At 40.8% G+C, this 26,193-nt stretch overlaps 1 protein-coding gene and 1 long non-coding RNA gene across 2 annotated transcripts in view; one reads left to right on the top strand and one right to left on the bottom strand.

Moving 5' to 3' along the window:
- LOC144260466 (uncharacterized) overlaps positions 1-26,193 on the top strand; it is a 237,395-nt gene that overhangs the window by 152,207 nt on the left and 58,995 nt on the right. The window contains exon 4 of the long non-coding RNA XR_013345022.1: positions 6,346-6,401. This is a non-coding gene — a long non-coding RNA (uncharacterized LOC144260466). The remainder of the gene's footprint in view (positions 1-6,345; positions 6,402-26,193) is intronic.
- PRL (prolactin) lies at positions 8,417-19,850 on the bottom strand. The gene is made up of 5 exons (XM_077809099.1): positions 19,814-19,850; positions 17,805-17,986; positions 15,647-15,754; positions 13,157-13,336; positions 8,417-8,608 (listed from the first exon to the last, which is right to left on the bottom strand). The coding sequence occupies exons 1-5, from the start codon at positions 19,848-19,850 to the stop codon at positions 8,417-8,419; spliced, it is 699 nt and encodes a 232-aa protein (XP_077665225.1).

Here is a 26,193-nt window from a genome sequence, read left to right as displayed (position 1 = left end):
CATCACCGACAATTTTTAAATCAAGATTGGCAGTTTTTCTAACAGATCTGCTCTAGGAATTAGTTTGGGAAAGTTCTATGGCCTGTGATATACAGGTATCAGACTAGATGATCACAATGGTTTCTTCTGGCCTTGGAATCTATGAATCTATGAAAAAAGAAAGAACCCATCATCATGCCTGCTTATAGGCTTGACCGTGCAAATGGTGCATGATGCTTATCAGGAGCACAATAATAGTATGTTAATGTTGCAGGATGTATTCCTATGTTAGCAATAATAAGAAATAAGTTATAAAGAGAGAGACTATGATAAAGACTAGGTTTTGTAAACTGTTTCATCTCACATAGATTGTAAGCTCTTTAGGGCAAAGGCCTTTTTTTAGTTCTGAGTTTGTACAGTATCTATAGTGGAGTACTGGGCCATGACAGGGGCTTCCAAGCACTACGGTAACACAAATAATAAATGTTCAGCAATAACTTTCTTACAATAATGATAAACTTGTAAATGAAGTTTCTAGGTCAGGTAGGGAGAGGTTGATACTGAAATATATTGGTAACTAGGAAATTTTCTGGATATGTGGGTCATTTAGCACCCAACACAATCCACAGGATATAAATGCACATTCAATATTTCATATTCTACATTCTCCCTTCTGCAACATGCAATGTATGGAATATCAAAATGAGTTTTAAAGCTGCTTTGATGTACCAGCTTGAGTGATCTTAGTATTTTTGATGACTCACACTGTCATTCATTTACTGGTGTGATTTCATAAATGATCTGAACTCTTCAGTGTAAACCAACCCTATCATTTATTAAAAGAAGAAAAGTGCTTACATAATAAGTGTTGTGTTTTTTGACAGTAAAAGAGAATTTTTGTGGAACTATTGCTATTAAATAGTGGCAGTAAATACCTTTGATTTTTATTCTTGGTAAAGTATTTCCTGCTGGCAGATTGGATAAAAATGCACAGAAATGTCTGCTGTATTGTTTTTCTTAAACATTATGGTACTTTGACTAGTATCTATATCATAATTTTCCAAGTTGGCATGAATGTAGCAATTTCCAGCAAAAGGCTCTGCCTAAAACTTTGATCTCCAGTAATTGTTTTTGTTTTTTAAATGAAAACAATGTCAATAAAAACCCCAAGACATTATGGCTTCTCTACAGGTCACTGACTTTTGTGCATGTGAACAAGTATTTAAATGACCCCAAAAGTGCTAGTCTTTCTGTATACTCCTGCTCACTTATGTAAGCACCAACATCTAATAGCGCTGGTGGGTCTTCGACTCCCCTCTGCCCCTAGCCCCGCCCTGACTCCACCCTTCCCCAAAGTCTCCGCCCCCTCCCTGTCCCTATTCGACTCCTTCCCCACTGCCTCCCCTGAGCGCGCCACATTCCCGCTCTTCCCCCCTCCCGCCAGGAGCTTGCTACAGCTGTTTGGCAGCGGTAAGCACTGGGAGGTAGGCAAGGAGCTGGGACATGGCGCGCTCGTGGAGGAGGCGGAGGAGGAGGTGAGCGGGGTCGGGGCAGGGAGCTTGGCTGCTGGTGGGTGCTCTGCACCAATTTTTCCTAAATTTTCCACTAATTTTTCCCCGTGGGTGCTCCAGCCCCAGAGCACCCACAGAGTCAGTGCCTATGCTCACTTACTCTGTTTCCACTAATAAGATTACAGTGTGCCAATGAAGTGAATGGGGAAGATGGTGATGGTTTGAGTTACTTCTGATGACAAAATTCAATCATTCAGCAAATTACATGAACGCTGCTCAAAGGGTGGAGGTGGGAGGCAAAAAAGCAAGCTGCAATTTTTCCTCAGCAGGCAAACGCGAGAAGTTGGGATGTGGCATAACAACCTATTCTGTGCTCTCCCTCACCCTGCCCCAAACACACGCACAGTCTGAGCAAGGGAACTGAAGTGTTCCTAGGTGAGTAGTAGAAGATGAACAGAGGTACAAAGGAGAGAGTAGGTGGCATAGCAAAAGGCAACAGTTTTCTCTGAAGTAGATCATATCCTAGGAGACAGAGAAATGCATGGTAAAATTAATTTACCAATTGGTAGCCAGCCTATAGCTCGGGCTAAAATGCTTTTATATTTCTTTTGCACTCCATAGAATTAGCCTTTGGGGACTTGAATAAATCAGAACAAAGAAAATGGGAGCAGGAAATGTGTCCCCTTTACCTAACGTAAGGACAGTTCATGTTGCTAGCCCCTGCCAGAAATAGATGTAGTTTACAGTACATCAGACACCATTGCTCATATTTTTTCATTTCCTCTTCCCAGCTGAATAAATGAAAGGAAATGAAAAAATCACTACCATAAAAATGTACATTTTTCTATATGTTCAGTTATGGAGGGATGTCTCTAAACACAGACACAAAGATCCGAGGAAGGTAGATATTGCTGAAATGTTGTCTGATAGTCATTTTAACTTCAAGATAAGAATTGCTTAAAAACAATGAGATATGAGTGAGTCTTTTGAGATCGTCAATGTTTTGTTTTTACTTGTGACTACGTTAAGCCAGTTTCTTTACATTTATTTAAATAAATAAATTTATGGGGGTGTGATCTCTGGATACAATTCCCACTGGTTTCAAGTTTTGATGTTTATTTGAACACGAATATATGCCTGAATGTGGATTTTCCAAATACCAGATGGTGGCAGTTAAGAAATTCTGAATACGCTAACATTTTTTTAATATTAACAACATTTTTTGGATATTCAGTCTTGGTCTTGGGTTTAATTGAACACTGAGAGAAAACTTCAGTCATCTAAGCTGTGCCTACAAAATTTGAAAGCACAAATTAAGGCTCTGATCTTGCGTGAGAGGAACTTTACAGACATGAGTAGTCCGAATTAGTTCAGGGGGAGTAAGTATGTCTGTAAAGTTATTTATATGCCTATGTGTTTGTAATATTGGGGTCTAAATGTATGCAAATATATAGATAAGCATGAAATTACCCGGTTTGTATTTGGACATTACACCTGCTATTTGTGTCTATGCCCGTTTTTCATTCATTAATGTAGGTACTTATCTTTGGCAATATGCCCTAAATGATTGGGGAATTCCTTAACTTTCTGAAATTGAATGTAAATCTTCAAAAAGGTGTGTCCTGTTTCCAGACCACAACCCTTGTTACTAAAATTGAGTCCCATTTGGAACTATTTTTCTGAAAGTAATCTTTACTGCAGAATTACCAAGTGCTGGAATGCAGCCAGTTAAACCTAGAGAAAGAGAGTGTGTCTAATAGAGAAAGATTAGTACTTGCTGGCAGCTTACTGTAGGAAAAGAGAAAAAAGAAACTGGAGGTTGTCACAGAAGTTACCGAATCAGTATTTAGTACTTGATTATACATGGCATTCACTGTGTATAACAGCTTCCCCTTTCTATTGTTATTAAAGCTGGACAAGATGTGTAAAGCTGTACCAAATGCAAGTCACAAGAAGGTGGGTTAGATTTTTGCCCTGCCTACACATTCCACTTTGTTGTGATTGATGATGAATTGAACCATGATGAATCAGTTTTAACTTCTGCATCATTTATATTTGGTGTAATAGGGCCTGATCCTAAGTCCAATGAAATCTGTAGGAGCTTTGTCATTCATTGACTTTCATGGAAACAGGATTGGGCCTAGGGTGACCAGATAGCAACTGTGGAAAAAATGGGATGGGGTGGCGAGTAAGAGGGGCCTATATAACAAACAGTCCCAAAACCTGGGACTGTCCCTATAAAAACAGGACATCTGGTTACCCTAATTGGGCCCATACTGCTGGAAACATGGGTCCTAGTACTACTGTTACTGGATTGCAAACGCGTTGTATCTAGAAGGTGAGACTTGTAACCGAAAACTCTTATTAATTGATTTTGTATTCTAAAAAATATGGTCTGCCTCAATAGCACAAATCAGTGCTATGTAATCTCTAATGTCTACATAGAAAAACTATACTTTGTGCTTGTATACTGATATCTAGCTTAAAGATCTCAGAGCACTTTAGGAAAGTGGGTAAGTATCATTAACTTAGTTTTATAGTTTGGGAAACAGAAGCATGGAGCACGTAAGTAATCTCCCTATAGTTACACAATGAGTTAGTAGAAGGGATGGGAACAGAATCCAGAAGTTCTGAGTTCCGTTCCAGTACTCAGTTAACAGATGTACTGGTTCCCATTTGAAGATAAATACAACCAATAATAACCATATATCTGTTTATAAGCTTTAAACACCCAAGTAGCTGAATGTTTCATAAATATTAGTGAATTAACAACATCCCCGACAGCTAGTAAAGTATTATCCTCATTTTATAGATAGGAAAATGAGGCACAGAGTAGTTAAGGGACTCAATCTTGTAAAGTCCAGAGTATTTCTGGCATGCAGCACCCTCAACTTTCACTACTGGCACTTTCAACTTTCAAAACTAGGCACCAGACAAAGTCCCTTCGGTATCTACATTTCAGACATTAGGCATGTGCACAGCTGCCTAGGCCGTGAAGCCACCAAGCTGCTCTGGCACCTAGCTCATGCCTAAGCCCTGCTGAGACTCTCAAATGAGGCATTCCCTTGCTTAGCTCTCCAATGGCACCTGATCCAATAGGTGTTCTCACAGCATAACTAACCTGCATGAAAGATAGCCAGGAGATGAGGATACCTACCCCTGTCCATACCCAGTAACCCAGTGGCTACAGAACTCACCATGTCCAAATCCCCATTCTGCCTCATTTGAAGTAGGGACTTGAACCTCCAGGTGAGTGCCCTAACTGCTGGACTATAGGGTATCTGGAGTGGAGGTCTCTGTTGAAGCTGTTTCACTTTGTGTGGCATACCTAAATAGTTATTGGAGCAGGGACTAGATCCCATGTTGAGTGAGTACCGTAACCATCAGGCTATAGCGTCAACTGCTCTCTCTGGCCCAATGACTATTTAAGTCAGGCGTGGGCAAACTTTTTAGCCTGAGGGCCACATCGGGGTTGCGAAACTGTATGGAGGGCCGGGTCAGGAAGGCTGCGCCTCCCCAAACAGCCTGGCCCCGCCCCCTATCCGCCCACTTCCCACCCCCTGACTGCCCCCCTAAGAACCCTTAACCCATCCAACCCCACCTGCTCCTTGTCCCTGACCACCCCCTCTTGGGATCCCCCACCCCTAACCGCCCCCTATCCCCCCTATCCAGCCCCCCCACTCCCTGTCCCCGACCCCTATCCACACCTCCACCCCCTGACAGGCCCCCCGGGACTCCCACACCTATGCAACCCCCCCCCAGACCTACTGCCCCTTATCCGACCCCCCACCCCCTTACCATGCCACTCAGAGCACCAGGACTGGCAGCTGTGCTACCCGGCTGGAGCCAGCCACACTGCCTGCACGGTGGTGTGGCTCCGGGGGAGGGAGGACAGCGGGGGAGGGGCTGGGGACTAGCCTCCCCGGCCTGGAGCTCAAGGGCCAGGCAGGATGGTCCCGAGGGCCGTATGTGGCCTGCAGGCCGTAGTTTGCCCACCTCTGATTTAAGTAGTCCATACAACAGCGTCCCCAAACTTTTGAGGGTTGTGCCCCCCCTTATCCCTGTCCATACCCCCCACTCCTCTGGAACTGGGCTGGGAGTGGGGCCGTGGCTCTGGGAAGCAGAGAGGGGAGACGTGGACAGGGGTAAGGAGGCTGAGCCCGGAGCTGCAGCTGGGGGTGGATCTGGGGTCAGGAGCAGGGCCGCAGCTAGGGGCAGAGGGTGGGAGCAGAGCCACAGCTGGGGTGCGGTGGGGGCTGGTAGCTGGGCCCATGGCCAGGTGCTGCTCCACTCCTGGCCGTGCCCCAGGCTGGGAACAGAGCTGTTGCTAGCAGCCAAGTTTGGGGGCTGGCACAGGGTCGGGCACAGAGCCACACTGAGGCTGGGGATGTGGCTGAGGGCGGGACTGGAGCAGAACTGGAGGCAGGGAAGGGCTGGGTAGCACTCCTTCCCAACAGCCATGGGGGCTGGCCCCAGGTCCCGCCGTGACCTCCTGAATGTTCCTCCGTGCCCCTATAGGGAGCATGCCCCACACTTTGGGGACCTCCGCTATACAAAGTAGAACAGCTTCCTCCCATCAAATTCCATTTTCTTCCATGAAATGTTCAGGTTTAGTTATTAGGAATACTTTTAAAGTTGTAAGAATTTTGAATTTTCACCTATATCATTTAATATAACCTTCGAACAAAAGCTCTTAAAAACTAAAAATAACCTTTTCCTGAGCATCTGATTTTTGCTTCTAATATCAGGAGTGAAATCCGGACTCCACTGAATTCAGTGGGAGCTTTGTTATTGACTCACCTCACATGTTTGCAGCCAGTGACTTCCTCATTTTTACTTTCTCCCTTAACTTTAGCTAGCCATGTTGTGGAGATGCCTGAAGACCTGGAGAGTAGAAACTGCATCCTGCAGGTACTGTCTGTGCCAGGACATGGGAAGGACAGGTCTAATTTTGACTATGGTTATGGGATTGTGTGTGTCTCTCTCTCTCTCTCTCTCTGTGACAGCTGCGATGACTCAGTAAGTTAACCAGATCTGTTTCAAATGTCCCTTTAGCTAAACAGCTGCAATCCCAGTCTACTTTTCAGTTGTTAAAATCCATTTTTGCTCATCTTTCCTCTGCTTCTCCACCAAATAAAAAAACTCCCCAAATCATACAAAAACAAGCTACAAGAAACCAGATGTTTATGCTTTTTAAAAAATGAGTTATCCATTACAACAATTGTTTGAGGGAAGTTGAGAAGCTGCACTTTTGAAGCTGCTAACTTCTCCTTTTGGATGGCTACATCAAATCTCACTTAGTTTTTTGTAGAGTGAAGAAAGTTATTTTAGCTCTATTCATATAACAGTCTGGAATTAGAAATGTCTACTGTTTTTAGGCTAATTTCACCTGAATTCAAAGTGTGTGTGTCAGTAGCCACGCTACTTTGGACTTTGATCTCAAGAGAAATTAAAAGTTAATTATCATGGGGACATCTCAACACATAGATAGGAGCTCTTGAGTTGATTGTGATTCAATAGGTCATGCTCTTCCTCCTGAGTACTAGAGAGATGTGCTGCCTTTTTTTTTTAAATGAGATCTCAAACTGAAGTTCTAAGCATTTGCGATCAATAAAGAACTTGTGGCATTGTTTTTACAACAAAAGGCATGTTACTTCCATTATCCAGATGAAAATCCACTTTGAGCAACTACATTCGGCCTACCCAGTTTTACTCATTTGCTCCCTGTCCTTAACTGTTGTGTTGTACAGCTGTAGACTATTAAACAGCTGCTGCGCCCAGCCGTAGTTTGCTGTATTTCAGTGGTGGCTAAAGTGATGCTGCTTATAGCAGTTGTCAGTAGTGACTGACTAGGAAGAAGTTTGTTTTGTTCTGCCTCTCATTAAATAGCTGTAAAATGGGAATAACAATATAGTATACAAATGAAATATGAAGTTATAAAGGATTTAAAATATCCAGATATGTACGCAGCACATGCAGTTTAGGTAAGTAACTATCATTATACCCACTGGAGAGATGGTTAAAATGAGACATGGAGAAATTAAGTGACTTGTCTGACAAATAAGTATACTATAATATACTAATCAAATAAGTATGTGCTTAGTAACTATGAGCCCATGTTCCAGTCTTGGTTCTCAAGTTGATTTGCTGGGAGACCTTAGGCCCAAATTTTCCAAAATGCCTAATAATTTTAGGTGACTTCGTTTTTGGGTGCCCAACCTCAGTGTGTCAAGTTGGGTGCCCAAAAACTGAAGCACCCAAATTTAGTGGAAACAATTTGTCTGTTAGCTTCTCTTAGCTTCTGCTTCCCTACTTGTACAATGCAGGTAATACTAAATGCGTACTTCTTAGCGATGTTGTGAGGACTTAGTAAGTAATGTTTGGAAAGTGGGAGAATTAGGATTGGAATGGAGGACCACCTTGCTTTTCAGTGCTGAGGTTAATCCTCTAGATTATGTCCCTTTAATTTTAGGGGTGGGTAGGGAGGAGGGAATTAGGACAGCCCATGTTGTGCATCAATAACTGGAGACGGAGACCCAAAAGAAGAAGCTTGTGTTGCTAAAGATTTAAGGCATAGCAACCATTTTTCCTGCACTGATTCAACTCACATATTTATGCATTTTGGTTTTAGTAATATTTGTATTTGCATGATTTGGTTATCACTGAGATGCCAGTAGCTGAGTTAAGTAAACAGTACAGTGTATTACTACAGTACAATGGATTTATAAGTTTTTAAACATTGAGATAAACAACATTATTGACTGCAGCCAGAAACCATGTAAACATGCATAAACGTTATTGGTGGTCTTTATACAGCACAATGTAATTTCTCAGAAAGTTTGCAACAAAATATGACAAAGCAACAAGAAGGCCCCCTTGAATGATTTAGTGATATCATTTCAGTGAGGGATGGGCCTAGTGAATACTTAACAGTTGCTATCATGGATAAGGCGACATTTTAACAGCTTCAGGTAGTTGTCAATTTTGTGGGAATCCCTACGCAGGCAGTGTAGCAGACTGTAAAAGGCAAAGAGACGGGAGTCCTCATCTGACATTTGCAGGGATGGGAGACCTGACCACCTGGAGTAGACTTCATTTTCTATTTCACCAGGATGAACCTAATCAAAAGGAAACAAAGTGATAGTATTTCATTGACAGCACTACTAGGCTAAGCAATAGAAGCTAGGGAATCAGACAAGAGAGTTCTAGGTAAAGCACCAAAGAGCCAAGTAATGCTTGCCTTGGGTATGCTGTCTAATTGATTAAAGCTTGTAAAAAACTCTGGTTTACATTATGGTTCCAAAGATCTTGCAGGCATGATACACCCTAATGTATGGAACATTAAATCTGTACCTCAAAATAATGCCACATTATATTTCTATGTGTATCTATATGATTTTGTTATCAGTCTTTCACTAAAAGTTTGCTCTTCTACAGTATATAGAGTGCTTACCTGCTCTAATGCCTGATGGAATCTGATTTCATGACAAAGCCAGTCCTTCCATCATGTGCAGACCTGCCAATGGCATTGCCTCTTGGTTCAATCTGCCTTTAAGTTTTCCTGGGCAGGTGGATGGATCTGCTCTTTGGATTTCTTTACATGTGCCCCCCTCCCAGCTTTGTCTCAGGCCTTCTCTGAGACAATGACTCTGGTATGGACAGCCTCAGGAGTATGTTAAAGGCAGAGACAGACATCAAGAGTGCTTCTTCATATAAACATCCACTTCTACAAAGCAAATACTGGGGTCCAGTAGAACATGAGGGGAAACCATAAGTGATTCAGTGAAATCTGATAGAAGAGTATGAGTAAAAACTCATGTAGTCAGTGAGCGTCTAAAATAAAGATTGGTTAAACTCCCCTCATTTGAAGAAGTTTTCATCCATTTTCTCTTGTCAAGGAAAACTATACTTAATAGCAGGAGGATCATCTCTTCCTATCACCACTTGCGAAGCTGATTCATCCCTCCTGTGAAAACCAGTGGGGAACAACTATAAACCAAGACTGCCTATGGCTGTCTCTGTCTGGGCAAGCTATTGGCCACACTGCAATAGTCTTGCCAGTGGATAAGAAACCATGACTTGACACTACTGATCTTGCCAACCTGATCTCTAAATCTGTTTCTAGAATGAGAACAATGTAAGAAGATAATTCTAGCAGCACTTAATTTCCACTGTTTTCTTGGACCCCTTCCTGCAGGTTTTACAGATGGATATAGATGGAGATGTCTCAGCTTTAATTGATAGATGCATTTGTGGTCATGAACAAAGTCAGGTTGCTGTCTAAACTGAGACTCCAAACTGAGAGAATAAGACCATGTTTTATTTATGCTCTAATAGAAGTTAGTGAATACTGTGAGCACTTCTTAAGGATGTTCAGCTGTTTAGAACTTGACCAAAGCCAGTGAAGTCTGAAACTTTGTAAAGCCCAGTTCAGCTACTGATTGATTTATGGGATCTGTCAGAGGTCCCATTAAACATAAACAAACTTGAGCTGCTTTTAGACAGGAAAGCTTTCAATCAGTTACTCATAACTCATGTACGGGTACTGTGAGACAACTATGTTGTCTAGGCTTACCAAACTAGGGGGTGGGGGGACCATGTGTCACAGACTTTCTCATAATGCTCGGGAACCAGATCCAAGACAGAGAGGAGGACACCTCTGCAAGGAAAGATTCCATGTTTATTGTCAGGGAATCCTTGCAAAATGCAAGACTTCAAGAACAGACTCTTAAACACCTCTTTTCCAGTTTGGAGAGCTGTAAGCAATACTATATATATTACTTACTATATATATAGATATATATGTTAAAAATAGTATTAAGGTTGCAAAGTCAAGCACCCAAAGGTAAGGAAATGCCAGAATTAAGGTTGCCTCCATGTGTGTGTAGATTATGATACAGTCTTTAATTACATGATCACAAATTACTTTTTCCATGAAGTACCTGTGTCATTCAGTGCACAGGGTGCACAGCACTCAGTGAACCACTATTCAATATTTTATTTTCCTCATTGCTCAATGTGTGACCTAGGCCTTATTTACTGCACACTATTCAAGCCCTGCTCTGAAGAATGAATTATTATTTCCTCATGGTATCTGAGTTTCACAAACATTAACGAATTTGTTTAATATTTATTTTGTTAATATCCCACTTTATGGATGGGGAACTGAGGAACAGAGAGATTAAAGTAAAAAGTATCCACTAAATTTGGGTGAATACTTTTTGAGATAATGCTCTAGTTCAAAAAGAAATATATACTTTGACTGTGTTTTACAAGAGGTCAGACTGGATGATCACAATGGTCCTTTCTGGCCTTGGAATTTGTGAATCTGTGAGATGTCTAGGACCTGATTTCTCAGAGTAAATAAGGCAGGGACCCCTTCAGACAACAGCCTCTTTCTTTATGCAACCCTGATTCATCCCAAGAGCAGGTTGAATGTGTGCACAGAATGAGGCAGGGGTCCTGTGGAAAAAATAGTTTGTGATCATGTAAGTAAAGACTGTATAATAATGCATAGGCTGAGTGGGGCTGAATTAAGGCTACCTTCATCTGTCATTTCCTAACTTTTGAGAGCTTGACTTTGTAACTTTAACAATGTCCTTTTAATGCAGTTTTTGTGGGTGTAATTTCCTAGGTTTTTAAAAAATAAACTGAAAAAACAGAAATTCCCTCATGGGACATCATATTGTCACCCACATGGGACATTTGCAGAATTGGAATCTTTAGATTCTCTACAGAGACCCCTGCCACTTGAGCCAATGGAGTAAATGATGGCAGTAGTAGGTTGTCATCCTCTATGTGAATCAGTACTATAAGGGGATGAAACAGATATTTGCTCTCAGGAGAGGAATGGTTAAATTCAGGGATCTTGAATTCCTTTCCAGGCTTTGGAGCAATGTGTTCTCTAGTGGCCACAAAGTCTTTTGCCTGTTTTCCCCAAGCTTGACTCCTTCTGGTCCTTCCTCTCCAGCCTGTCCGAGTCTCATTTCTCCTCCTGTAGCCAGTCCCAATCTCAATTACTCAGGCTTCTCATTCCAGTCCCAGTTCCCCACTTTTGGCTCCTCATCCAATTTCTCTCTTCCAGTCAGCCCCACACATCCTGTCCACTCTGGCTCTCGGTCAGTATCCTCTGGCTCTTCATCCAATTTCAGCATCAACCCACTCAGTTCCCAGTGCTAGTCTCCCTGCCCAGCCAATTCCAGTCTCTTACCAAAACTCCCAGTCCCAGTTCTCTCCCTCATGCCAACTCTCCCAGTCTTTACTCCCCAGGCTCCTTGTCCCAGTCTACTCCCCCTGGATCCAGACTCATCACAGCCTGGAGCAGCCAGGAACATCAATTATAGGGAAAGTCCTTCTCAGACCCCTGAAGCCCAGGGTGGAACACATTCAATTCAGATGGAATGTTTGGGGAATTAAGCTATAACAAGTATCTATTGAGCATGTGTGAATTGCACATTTTCAAAGGCTTATCTCTTGGATAAATTTGGGTGGCTCTTCAGATGGAGGCAAAGCCCACCCACCTGCCAAATTTCAAGTTGCTACTCGAAGTATGAGGCCACTAAAGGTTTTCAAAGAAAAGGTCACCTAGAATATTTTTCCCTAGCTTTGTTCTTGGAAACGACTCAGCCATTTTGTCTGAAATTTTCCAAAAAATCCAGCCTGAGGCAGACACCCAGCATGGGAAATTTCAGCCCAAATAGTTAGTTTGGCAAAGTTATAAGCAACTGGAAACAGGGTCTTATAAGGGGAAATGTTGGGAACCTTAATGATAGTCAGTGCTATCATTTCTAGTACATATATGGTCTTTTCACTTCTGCATCACAATCATTCCATTACTAGACTAAAGACTCTTGCATAGTGGAAACTTTTCCAGGAGGCATCGTTAGGCCTGGCATAATCTTAAAGATACAAGTGAATACCCATCTGTGCAGGAAAAAAAGTTCTCCTTTCCCTCTAATCGACAGAATTACTTGTTCTTAAAATTAAAAATAATCTGACTTTCTAGCCTCTTTAGAGAAATAAAAAGATGCTTAAAAATTAGGCAAAGGATATTAACACAGCATCCACAAACCACCTCACAAGGTTAAGATGGCACACATTTCAAATATTAATCATTGAGTATGAAAGGAAGCATGTTAGCATCTAGTTATATAGTTCTGCTTGTCAGTGTTGTAGCATATGTTGGACTTTAGGATGTTTTTGTGTCAACTGTTTATAAAAGATCCCTTCCTTCTGTCTACACATAGACACCAAAACTGTAGTGCAATAACAGCATATAGTTTCTTAGTGGCCAAAAAGGGAAGGAATTAAGGCATTGCTTCTTTAATGGGCAACATTGTGGGCCAGATTCTCAATTATAATTCAGCCTGGTGCCAGGGGGCCTCTTTTGTGATGCAACGCCAGCAGACCAAGGTCCTGCTCCAACTGCACCCTCCCCTGGTGTAGGGATGTGTTCAGGAAGGATGGAAGCTAAGCTATTCCATGCCAATCTTCAGGTGTCCCTTTAGGGAGAGTACATGGTTGGAATCAGTTAGAGCAGATGAGTGCTGAGAATCCCTCCCCCTCCATCTCCATCACTCTCCTGCTCTGAACAGAATGAGCCTACTCCCGTATGTGGCTTCCTGGGAGCTTTGAACTAGGACATCGGGGCCCTAATGCTCACCTACCTGTCCAACTATTTTCTCCATTCCTTCTAGAAGACGCTTGTTCTGTTCCTCAATCTCCACAGCCTTCCAGAGAATGGTATCTGGAGCTTCTTTGATACTTTGCACTTCAGAGACCAGGTGGAGCAGGGGATCATTCCAGGAGCGCAGTACTCCCAACACTAAATTCAGTAGGTCTTCATGCTGTTCATCAACATTAAGAAGATGCAGTTAAAGCAAGAAGACTATATGAAGGCAGCACGAGAAGGCAGTGTTGTACTCAGGTTGGAGCAGTGGTCTAAGACTGAGGGAACCTCGATTTTATTTCTAGCTCTGTCATCGATTTGCAGTGTGCCCTTTGGCACATCACTTGTCTTCTCCATATATTTCAGTTCACCCCTCTGCGAATGGTGTATTCATGTACATACAATCAGTTATTATTAAAAATGTGTTAAAAGAGAATTGGATGAATGGTGATAGAATACTGCAAATACAAAATATCACCAAAATTGTCTCCACAGTATATTGTATAGTGAGAGTGACTAGGATTACCCTCTCTGAATGGAGTTGCATTTAACTTGATAATTAGCCAGTTTTTAATGAGACAGATTTAGAAGTCTGGTGGGATCTGAAGAAAAATCTCAGCACGGAATGGAAGATGCACTCTGGGGTAGGCCACTTAATGCCTTTTATAAAGGACTTCTACTGTCTATAGAACATAGTAAACATGCCCTGTCATCCTCCTCATCCCCTTTGAAGAGTTTGCTTCCAGGGAAAGTTCTTCTCTTTAGAAGCTTTCACTGCTTGGGGTTAGATGGAAGCTCAAAAAGCTTTTGCTCTTTTGGGGGTGCTGCTAACCATTCTGCTGCACTAGAAACCTTTTAAAGTTGACACATGGGACTTATATTCTGCATTTGCTCCTGTGCTAAAAGAAAGAGAATTTGTAACCCTATTGTAATATTCTAAAAGGAGGATCTTGGGATTGCAAAACTGGGACTAGGGTGCAACTGGTAAAACATCAAACTCTGGCATAACTCTTTGGTGACTAAGCTTGCACACTGTCCTCTCCAAAGCATTTTCAAGGGCTAAAAGGAAGTGGACATACACATCTCTGATTATGGCTGCCATTGTTAAATGGAGAATACAGAATTTAATGTGGCAATATCCAACATGACTCTCTTTACAAGTTGTTTGATTGTTGCAATTACCTTGTGTTGTTAAAGTCTCTATCTGAGTGATGATGTGGCCACTTCTTATCTGGTGGCTATTGCATGGTTATCTATTTAGAGTCTGTCAACTGCTACAGTAACTATAGAGCCAATAGAATAGTACCTATTGTATTTATGTGTCTCTTTGACTACTGAGGCCCTCTTTGGTCCTTCCTGTACCTTTTATTATCATGCTTAATTATTATCTATTTGTATTAAAGTAATGCCCAAAGGCTCCAATGAGAGTGCTATACAGATATAAAGAAAGACTTGGTCTCTGCTCTAAAGAGTAATTTGAAATAATATGCAGTAACTGAATGTAACATACGAAGAGAGGGAGACTGAGAGCAACAGGAATAAGATTTTTTCTTTTATAGTACATATATTGAAACTGAATATCTGTAAGAATTTTCATCAGTATTTGACATTTTCTACTTTTCTTTTCCTTGCATTTGATTTTGAATTACCATACATACTTGTTCATAAGCCGAATTTTTTAGTAAAAAAGGGAAGCATCAGAGAAGGGGGTCGGCTTATGAATGGGTACAGAGAGAGCCCCTCCCCCCAACAGAGGGAGCAGGGAGAGGCAGCACAGCTAGCAGAGCCAGAAGGGAAGAGGTGGAGCCAGAATCTCTCCACTTCTGGCCATGCTGCTCTCCCCCCCAGCCTCTGAAACAGCTGCAGCTCCAGGGCTGGCAGGCTGTGGCCGCGCCCCTCGGCCCCGCCCACTGGAACATGCTGCGGCCACACCGCCCAGCCTGCTGGAGCAGCTCCGGCCAGGCCAGAGACATCCTCCCCTGGCCCTCCCCAGATAAGGTGGGAAGGGAAGGGATGGGATGGGGATCGTGTGGGGTTCCCGGGCTAGGGGTGGGGTCATGTGGGGGGTGGTCACAGGGATTACTCCCCTGACCCCCAGCTTCTCCCTTGCAAAAAATTTCCCCACCAGTTGCTGTCCCGGCCCGTCAGGGTAAGCAGCTGGCGCACCGGGACACTTTGTTTACTTAGGTTTACCTCTGTGTCTGCAGACGCGGCCCACCAGCGGCTTATCCTGATGGCCCGGGAGCCAAAGTTTGCTGACCCCTGAATTATAGGGTCGGCTTATGAATGGGTCATAAAAATTTTCCATTTTTACTTATCCATCTTGGGGGGGGGGGGAGGGGTTGGCTTATAAACGAACCAGCTTATGATCGAGTATATACGGTAACTGTTTTATCTCTTTCAACTAGCTGTGGCCTAGCCAGCTCTAATTTCACTATTGCCTCTTTCTCCTCCTTTCATTCTGAAATAGGTTAAAAATGAGACTCACGTGAATCTGCTGAGCTTGTTCTTTGTCTTCAGGAGTGGTTAGGGAGGAAGTGTGGCAGCCATTAATGGCCTTTGTAATAAACCCACGGCCTTGAGCATAGCGCTCATCCTGTGGATCAACAACAACATGCATTTATGAAATAAATAAATAAATAAATAGATGAGTCATGGCACAGATATTCTAAAGGAAATTAAGTAGGTATTGTTCCTTTGGTTTCATCTCTGCATGTGCTGTGTTTTGTCCAGTCACTATACAGAGAAGTAGTTTGGAATCAGATTCTTTTATTTGAGTTGATATGACCTAAAACTGTGGAAGGAAAATACTTTCTGGGATTAGACTCCTGCACAGAATCTGTTTAGAAGGGATAGGTCCTATATTTTAGTATAGTGGTTCTTACAACCCTTTCTGGTGGTCTGATAAACTAAATCATTTTGAGAATCAACTAGTAGGGGATTTGGAGATCTGGGGGGTAAGATGTGTGAGAGGAGAATCTTTCTTATAAAGTGGTCCACAGAATGAACTATGTGGATATCTTTATTTCTAAGTTACAATTTTGAAGTTATTTAAATATATTGTGATAGGAATGGCAGAGTTTCCTCAAATATTCTAGGTATAACTGGCCTATGGCTTGCTTGTGGCGCTTTATAACTGTACAGCTATGTCCTCCCAAAAGAATAATCTTGTTCGGTATATTTCACTGGAGATACTTTTTCTACTTCCTCCTCTCCCTCCCAAACTGCCTTATTAATAATTTTCAAATATTGGCACCTATGCTTTTGCCATCAAATTTTATATCAAGCATGTATAAGCTCAGCAGTCAGTGACTGAAAGCCTGCAATGTAAGGGAGGTAAAGGAGTTGACCTTCAATTTTAAAGAAGTGAATATAAAAATTAAGAACCAGCTCTTCAGTTAGTATAAACTGGCATAGTTCCATTGGAGTCAAAGAAGCTATGTCAATTTATACCACCTAAGGATCCATCATTGAGTCTAGAAGGAATGTCCATCAAGGAGTCTAGAAGGACACTTGATGTCTTTGATATCTGAGTTTGTATTGAGTCAGTCCAGATCCAACCTTTCTGAACAAAGGGTCAGTTTAATGAGACCTGGTACAGTTTGCTTATGCCCTAGAAAATGTTTTAATGTTCTTTGTAGAAAACTAAAGGTCCAGTCCTATGGGGAAAAAGTATGTGATCATGTAAAATTAACGACTGCATCATAATAAGGCTTGGCAGAATTTGATTTTTCAATGGATAATATCTATGGCTATTTTGAATAATTTTATTAGCTATTTAATAATTGTGGGAAATAAGTAGGTCAGATGATGAGGGGGGTCAGACAATAATTGTTTAATGACCGTAAATGCTGAGATTCAAAAGATTAAAGCTTTATAACTGTTAAAACACAAACTGTCAGCACCACATGTCAAATAATCAAAGTAAATATCCTTAAATCAAACTCTAATAAGTTCTCAAGCAGCATTTTTCTTACTTTGCCTATCTGTACATTTTGATTATTATCAATGGAAATATTTGTTAGTTTATGTATACGGTGAAATCCACAACGTACTGACATTTACCAGTCCTTCCAAGCCTAATCATAATGTGTATGACAAAGGGGATGAATTAAGGTTGACCAGGCAACCTTCATTTTGGTATTTCCTAACTTTTGAGTGCTCGAGTTTTCAACCTTAATGTTCCTTTAATTTAGTTTATTGTGCAATTTTGTAGGTCTTTTTGAAAAGCAAACTGAAAGAACAGAAATTCCTCCATGTGGCACCTTATTGACACCCACTTGATTCATCAGCAGGGTCAGAACCTTTAGCTCCACCACACAGACCTCTGCCACTGGACCTAGTGGAGTAACTCATTGCAGTCGTAGGTTGTTACTTCTGTGTGGGCCAGTGCTGGAGGGGGATGACAGACTTTGCCAGTGGGTTTCACAGATATTTGCTGACCACAGAGGTGTGATGAGACTCAGGAATCTTGAGCTCCATTCCAGACTCTGGAGGGGAGTGTGCTGTAGTGGACACAGATACTACTAACCCTGTTTCCCCAAGCCTGAACCATTTTGTATTCCTAAGCTCCGCTTGTGTTTTTTTTTTAAAGTATTGTACTGCAGTTTCTGTCAAGTCTCACTCATAAAATGCTGAGTACTTACAAATTCGTTGAACATTTCTGAGGAGAGGGAGTGGATATAGTGTGAGAGTTTAACTGCACGGTCAAAAAGATTCCCAAGGGAGACCTGACAACCAACAGACCCACTGGGACAGATTGGCAATGAGGTCACACCTTTCTTTGGCAGGAACATGTTTGATACCAGCAGAACCACCAGCAGCACACCTATTCAGGTTTAAAACAAAAAACAAAACACACAGATATATGGATTTAGAAGGCGTCGTATAGCAGAAACTATCACAATTTTTCAGGAAACAGGGTTCCCTGTATCACAATATACTGCGCTCTCTACTGTCTCTTACCACTGTACCTGCCTTCATTATATAGCAATAAGTGGAAAAAAATCAGCCTTCCTCACTTTGTAAATATAAATACATAATTATATTTTCATAGATACATAGTTGGAAAAGTGGGTTACTCCCTTTTATTTTTCTCCTGGCCTTCCACAAATGTGCTTTTCTTCTTTGCAAATGTTTGCAGTTTTTAAATTAATTTTGAGGGAGGGTAGTTAGGTCACTCTCTAAAGATTTTGATTGTCCTGGGAATTCCCTCAAAAGATTTCCAGCAGCTGTGCTGTTTAGCAGTTTGAGTTTAACCCTAAAGTGCCTACTGCTAACAAAATCCATAGTGTACTTCAGCCCCTTTCTGATCTTTTGAAGCTTTTACAAAGGACTTCTGAATGTCTTATAGACAAAACAGATCTGATAAAACTTTAACATTAACTTGACAGAATCAGTTTTCTACCCAGTGAAATAAAATATGCACAGAAGTACAGTGAAATCTTTAAAAAATAATACCTGATAAATTAATACATTGGTTCAAATATTAGGATCCCGTACAGCTAGAGGTAAAATGCACCAGAAAAATGACTTTATAAATGTACTGATTTATCAGATGTATTCATTTTATGTGTGCCAAACTAAAATATACCTAATAAAACAGAAGAACCACCTTTATATCATCTATTAAAGTAATAGCATGTAGTTCAGCAGGTTTCTCTCTGGCTTTGAACTCAGGAAAATTCCTTTTATCTACACAAACATTATAATGCAAACCCGATAAACAATGTATACTCAAAATGCTGCAGATAGAGGAGTGTGCTGAGAAAGACTCAGATGGTAAAGGAACATTGAGACTAGATGGCTCAAGAGATTGGGATTAGGTTACAGAGCCATGCACTTTTAAATCCCTAGTTTGATTCTGGACAATGTTGGTAATGACTGAAAGTCATTGCTTTCTGACAGCTATTCAGTGGTTTTTGTGAAATAAATAGGCAATCTGGGTGGTGTCGATGTTACATCCTTAAACCAATTATAATTTACATTAATCAGTACTCCTGTTAGCGTGAGGCCAGTACGGTCCTCTATTGGTATAATTGTGAAAAATCCAACTCTCAAGGAGGTGGATTAACTATGCCGATGGGAGAAGCTCTCCTGTCAATATAGTAGCATCTTCACAAAGGCTGTGTCTACACTGCCACTTGCAGCGCTAAAACTTTTGTCGTTCAGGGGTGTGAAAACACACACCCCTAAGCGACAAAAGTTTTAGCGTTGAAAATCACCAGTATGGACGGTGCTTTGTTGTCAGGAGCTGATAAAGCTACCATCGCTCGTTCGGGATGGTTTTTTTAATTGCCGGGAGAGCGGCCGCACTGTAACGTGAGTAATGTAGACATACCCTTTAAAGCACTACAGCAACGCAGCTGCACTGTACATGAAGACAAGCCTGCAGAGAGGCCAACAGATATAGGACTGAGTAGATATAGGCACCAAACTACCTTCTCACTCTAGGAATAGACTTTCCACGTAGAGATGGAGAAAGCTTGCACTGATGCTGCCTGTACTGTATGTGTTGTATGGCTAAAGAGAGGACTTCAGTCTACAGACCTGTCACTCCAACACCTTTCTTCATTCTGTACCAAATTCACTCTAACTTAAAAGAAGCACACACACACACACACAAATATCAAAAAGCTAATGGCAAGAGACTTACCTTTCAACGAAGTCCCCTTGCTCATGGTAGTGAGCATGTGTGGCAACTTTCTTCACCAGAAAGAAGCCTGAAGTTCTTATTCTCATCTTCTGCGGGTGCCAGATTTATATACCCTCCAGGGGCCATGCTGCATATATTCAGCAGGTTGTTTCCTATGCTTCCTCGTCATTGAGTTTACATTCTTAATTACAAACATCAAAATGCTCCTCTCTTTCATATTCATATTCAGCATGACTTTGTGGCTTGGGGGAGGGAATTTGATAAATTTGGCTGTGAGATCTTAGAGTGGACTGGAGTAGTACAATGATTGTCAGAATGAAAGAGTAGACATATTCTGCTCTTAGGTGCAAATCCCACTGATCTCTGTGGGAGTCTAGTTTAGGCCGGAGTGTTCTAGTTAGCAAGCTGGGAAAGATATCCCCAACTTTTACTGTCTTGTTGCTAGCTCCCTCTCCACATGAGAAGGACACATGCATTTTCATTATTGATAGTTATGGGTAACTGTGTAAGGGAAACAGTATCTTGCAAAATCAACATTACAGACCTTGAGAGAGAAGTGAACAAATTGCACTGAAATCTGCCAAGAGAGGAAATGGAGGCTCCTCCAAATAAAATGCATCTATAAAACCAGTTTGTTGAAACCTCAGCATGATAGGAACACAGCTCAATTCAGGAAAGAGAAAGAACAGGGAGCCTAAAATTGAATCCAAAGTATTAGATCTTTAAATAGTAACCAAGAAGTATTGTTTTGTCCTGAATCTGAAAGGTGCTAAGGGAAGAGTGCAATTCTTATAATTAAACACACTTAAATTAAAAAAAAAATCAGGGAAGTTGCCGTGTTTGCTGCTTACTTAAATATTATCTATTAATGGAAACCTAATAAAAGATGAGATTTTTATTGTAGATGAGAGCTACTTATTTAAAAAAAATCTACATATCTACTGTATGGAAAGTAGTGGTTGTTCTAATCAATGGGATGTATAATTTGTTTCCAGATCTGACATCTCTGTGATAATCTACAAGCTACCCAGCAGGTCAGCTCTAGTAGCCCCATGTTATTGTGTGAGGCCCATCTGTATGAATGTATTAGCGAGTGCTTAATCTCTCATCTGTTCCTCAGATCCATTTACCTATGAAAAAACTTTCCAAATTAAATGATTATAATGAATAAGGAATTAATTTTTAATGAATATCTTACCTTCAGATAACCCATTCCATACCCATGTAATGGGCACATATGGAACTCTGAATTCTTCATTGTTTTGTAACTGTGGATGTAAAAGGTGAAAATTAAAAACACAGGAGAGGAGAGTTCTAGAGGGTAAACTGTGGGATTCAGTGGTTGAAAAACAGTATTCAATTAGAAATGCGTCAGCAACAGGTTGTAATTACCAACAGGATGTTGCTCAGGACTGGGTCAATTATTAGTATAGTAGCTGCTTAAACTCATACGGGAATCAAACCAAGACGAGGCTTGGTTTGAGATCTGAGGCACAGGAAAGCAAGTCAGAAGAACTGGCCTCTGCACTCAGCCCTTTGTTCCACATACTTTTGGGCAAGTCATGTATTAACCTCCGTGTGTCAGTCTGATATACTTACCTACCTAACAGGTATTTTTTAGTTCTAGTTCATAATATTTGAAATCCTCAGATGCAAACCACCAAAGAAGCAAAAATAGTCTTCAAATTTTGTTGACATCTGCATTAGGAATTACTGAGGGCTTGTCTTCACTACTGGGGAGATAGACACTGCTGCAATCGATGCAGCGGGCATTGATTTAGCGGGTACAGTGAAGACACATTAAATCGACAGCAGTGCACTCACTGGTCGACTCCGGTACTCCACCAGAATGAGAAGAGTAAGTAAGTAAACGGGAGAGCGTCTCCGTCAATGCAGCGCAGTGAAGACACCGCGGTAAGTCAACGTAAGCAACGTCGACTCCAGTTATGTTATTCACGTAGCTGGAGTAGTGTAACTTAGGTCGACTTAGCCCCATAGTGTAGACAAGGCCTTAGAAACAGGACTGAAGATACTGTGCTTTTCTATTGTTCCTTCCTCCCAAGATCTCCAAGTGTGTTACAAACACAAATGGATTAAACTTCAAAACAATCTGAATAGGCAAAGGAATAGAAGAAACACACCTATGAGAGAGGGAAATGTAAAGGTGAAATCCCATTAACAGATGTGACTGCTGATAGAGAGAAAGGTTAAGTGGCTTGTCCTAGGTCTCACAGGAAGTCTGTATCACAGATGAGAGAGAACCAAGACCTCTTGATTCCCAGACCTGTGCCTTAAGTAAAGACTTCCTCACTGAAGTCATAAAGCCAAAAGAAGAGGGAGATATAATAATGAGGTATAGACAAAGAAAGAAAAGAAATAAGTCAAAGGAGTAATATTCTTTAAAACGATAACAATTTGTATTAAAAACAGTGAGACTCAATTATTATCTATAGCTGAATATTATGTTTGTTAGTAGGAAAAAAAAGCAATAACAGGCAAGCAGACCATAGAATACAATGCTATATTCATAGTACTGTGTCAGTTTTTTACTTAAGATAAATATCTTAGACTGTATCATGTTTAACTTTTGATTAAAAATTATTTGTCAGTGCTAAAAAGTAGAGCTTTTCTCAGAGATAATGATCCTACCTCTACAAGTTCATACCATTCTATACCTTTCTTAGGCTCTCTGAAATATGAATAGTATGTTGCATAGTTGATATGCACCTGAAATAGGAAAGAAAATGGGTTATTACCCTGTTAGTTAAAAGTGTGTATCCAACAGGGATAGCTAACTGAAATGAAGACTGGATAATGTATCTTGATTTTGCTATACAGTGAGCTGGAAGTGCATTTATCTGGTAGAAAAGAACACAACTGGTACAGAAGTTTGAAAAAGACAGTTTGGGTCACATTTTAAAAAGATGGGCCCTAAACTGTACATGCAAATCTCACATTTGAGTGTGCGAATAAAGTACGCATGACATAATCATTTGTATACTTGGCTACATGTACAGTAATGTTTTTCAGGTATAATTTAGGTACAGAATATTAAAAATATAACTGTTTGTGTCTTTGGTTTATATATAGTTTACACACTTCTCCAATTAGCTGGATTTATCAGTTAGCTTTGGAAATATACAAAACAATTTGGTTTGGAGAAGGAACAGGAGCTTGCACCAAAAGAACTTCCATGTGATCAATAAACCCCTCCCCCCCCAAAAAAAGTTATAGACTGTTTCTTTATCTAAAATTATTCTTGACTTTTTTTTCTATTCTGATTACACCCTACAATCTCTAAGATCTGGGACTTTCATGCAAAAATAAAAGGGAGAGTCTGATATCTGGGATTCTGTAAATCAAGTGGCTTTTATCCCCTCATAAAGAATCTTGACATTTAAAAAATATGCTTTCAAAATGTTTGTCACAGAAGGAACAGAAAAATGGAGAATAAATATTTCCGTAGTGAGATCTCTATATGCAGGCGTGTGAAAAACAGATAAGAACATAAGGGACAATGATTTCATATGGGGGAAAAATAAAAAACAAATGGAAATCTTTGGGAAATTTTCTGTTCACTTTTAATGTAAATTTAAATACTTATGTTGTTTCATACCCTCTATTAGAAGCAAACATTGCAGAACATGTTTGAAAACTAGTTTTATTATCATTTGCACTGTGATGACATAGTCAAATTACACCATAAAAAATTAAGTGCGAATCCCAAGTAGCGTTCTAGTTGATGATGCAAGCCAAACAGATGAACTCACAAAGAGTGAAACAAAGGCTAGACAATACATACTGATACTGTGATATTTCAGGTTGCTCTGAAAGTAAAAATGAAGAAGTGCCTATTTTAAGTCTGAATGTCTGAGTGGATTCCTCTGAGCATATCTGAGTAGCCGAGAAATTCAACAGTTGTGTGTAACTACTTGCATCTAAAGGCCCAGTGCTGTAAAGACTTTCCACCGGGCATAGTGCTTGCCATAGGCTAGTACTCTCATTGATGTTAATGAGCTGAATTGTGAGCCTGACTGCACACTGGCTGATGCACGCCCACTGCCAGTCTTTGTGTTGTGAAGGGTGTAGCTGCCAGCCGGCCCACAATTCTACTCAGGTGGGTAGGGAGTGGGCAGAGCCTACTCTTTGCCTTCCTCAGTGTGCTGGCCAGCAAAGGTGAGCTGATGCAACAGGGGAAGCAGGGATCAAACTGTGACTCTGCGTCACTGTTTGGTCCCTGCCCTGGTCCTGTTGCAGCAGAATTATGCATTGCCTCTTACTTGGGTGGATCAGAAGGTGCAATCCAGTCCAAAGGGAGTATTTGCAATAGTGAGTATGACACACAATAGTAAGTTTTTGCAGAGAGAGTCCCTAAATGAAAATAAATTTGTTATTCAAACACTATTGAATGCTGTCTGTCATCTCTCATATCTACAGGAAGAAGTGCACTTGATTCTGAAACATGATTAATGTAACAGCTGTAGAAGTAGAAAGATTAATGATTTAAACAGTCTATATAATTTGCTTCTATTTTCTTATGTTTGCTTTAATCTCTTAACTCATTTTCCATGGCCAGTTTCTGCTACAATCAGTAAGTTATTCCCCATAAATCCTCATTTTACTACATTGCTTTTCATTATATCTCTAAGTGGAATGAGGCTCCAAGAATTTACCTACGCATAGCAAAACAGAAATGACCAATTGGCAAGTGAAGGTAAAACCATATATTTATTCAGTGACATGCCAACTGAGTATCTTATGAAAGCGCTGTCTTCCATACATTATACAAGTTGATCAGTATTGTTAAGAGGGTTTGTTTTGAGCGGGAACCACTCGCTGCACAAAAAACATTTCAATTGTTATAATTGTCAAAATATAATGGGAATTGTTTAAAAAAAAGTAAAATTTGCTTCTTATTGGAAGATGCCATTTTCCTGAAATTAATCAGATTACAACCCAAGTCAGTAAAGCACTTAAGTATGTGATTAACTTTAAACATATGCATATGTCCATTGCTAAATAGAGATGAGCTTACCCATGTGCTTGGAATTAAGCATTTACTTAAGTGCTTTGTAGAATTGGGGCCTACAAAAACAAGAGGCTGATTTAACATTGAAATCATGTGGAAAAAGCACTGAACTCTGGATAAACATTTTTGAAAAGTTTCAATAAAGACACATTTTTTTCATATATTTGCGATAAATATAGTTTTGTTTTAGCCTGCCTACTTTATTTTACTAACTGATGGTGTTCAGGCATGTCAGACGAAGAATGAATCCTGTGCCCCTTATGTCAGAGAGAGTGCATCCCTGAACTGCTTCCCCAGCTCAGTACTTTCCAATTAGACTGTTCCTTTTGAGTGTAGATAAGGACCTGATGCAGAGAACAGGGCGCGTGGAAAGATGACCTTGGGGAAGTGGTATAGGTTGAAAGTAGCGGGCTGGTGAAGCAGCAAAGGTTGGCAGAGGTCAGGGGTGAGAATCTGTGCTACGCCTCTGAGGGTCTGTCTACACGGCAGCGGTGTGACTGCAACACGTACCGGACCTAGCTTTGATCTAGCTAGCTCGAATAACAATAGCTGTGAAGCCAGGGCAGCACAGGCAGCAGTTTGGGTGGTACAAACCCAGATGGGACCCTGGGTATATACTCAAACTAGCCAGGGCTGCTCCCTATACTACCGGTCGAGCAGTTGTTGGGGTCTTAAGCTCTGTTCCTTCACTTAAACTATTGTTGATTTCAATGGGAATACTCAAGTGAGTAAAATTATGCACATGCTGAAGTGCCTGCAGATTCAGGGCTTAAGTACATCGTGGCTTGTGTTTTCCTTCCTCTGTGGAGGTTCAGAAGTTGGATAAACTAGGTGGTTGCTCTATACATCTCCTTCGTACCAATTCATCCAGTGCAAATAGAAACTGTCGGCTCAACACCTGACTCAAAGGACTAGCACTTAGCCAGGTAACTTGTGAAGGCCATTCAGAGGGATTATAGTGCAGGGTAAGCATCTATATTCCAAAACTTGTATTTTACATTTTTAAAAAAACCCTCAGAATACACACAAATAATAATGGATGATCAATAATTAAAATCGAAGGGAAATAATTATTAATACAATTAAACTTCAAAACTTGAAGTAAACATTTCTAAAACGAGAGAGAGGAGAAATAATACAAAAGAAAATTTCTTGATAGTAAGGGCATTACCCCATTGCTGATCACTGTTTAAAAGGTCAATTACATTAGAATAGCACACCTGCTGCTCATTTGTGTCTTTAAAAATTCATTAAAAATGGAAGATGTCTTCCTGTTTAGCATTTGCTCTAATAAATGTATTTGCATCTAATTGGAGCAACTCACCTTTAGAGCTTCTTTACTCATTTCCTA

Source organism: Eretmochelys imbricata, chromosome 2 (genome assembly GCF_965152235.1).
Source record: "Eretmochelys imbricata isolate rEreImb1 chromosome 2, rEreImb1.hap1, whole genome shotgun sequence".
NCBI lineage: Eukaryota > Metazoa > Chordata > Testudines > Cheloniidae > Eretmochelys > Eretmochelys imbricata.
Note: the sequence above shows the minus strand (reverse complement) of the source record. Positions and strands in the feature narration are given on the sequence as shown.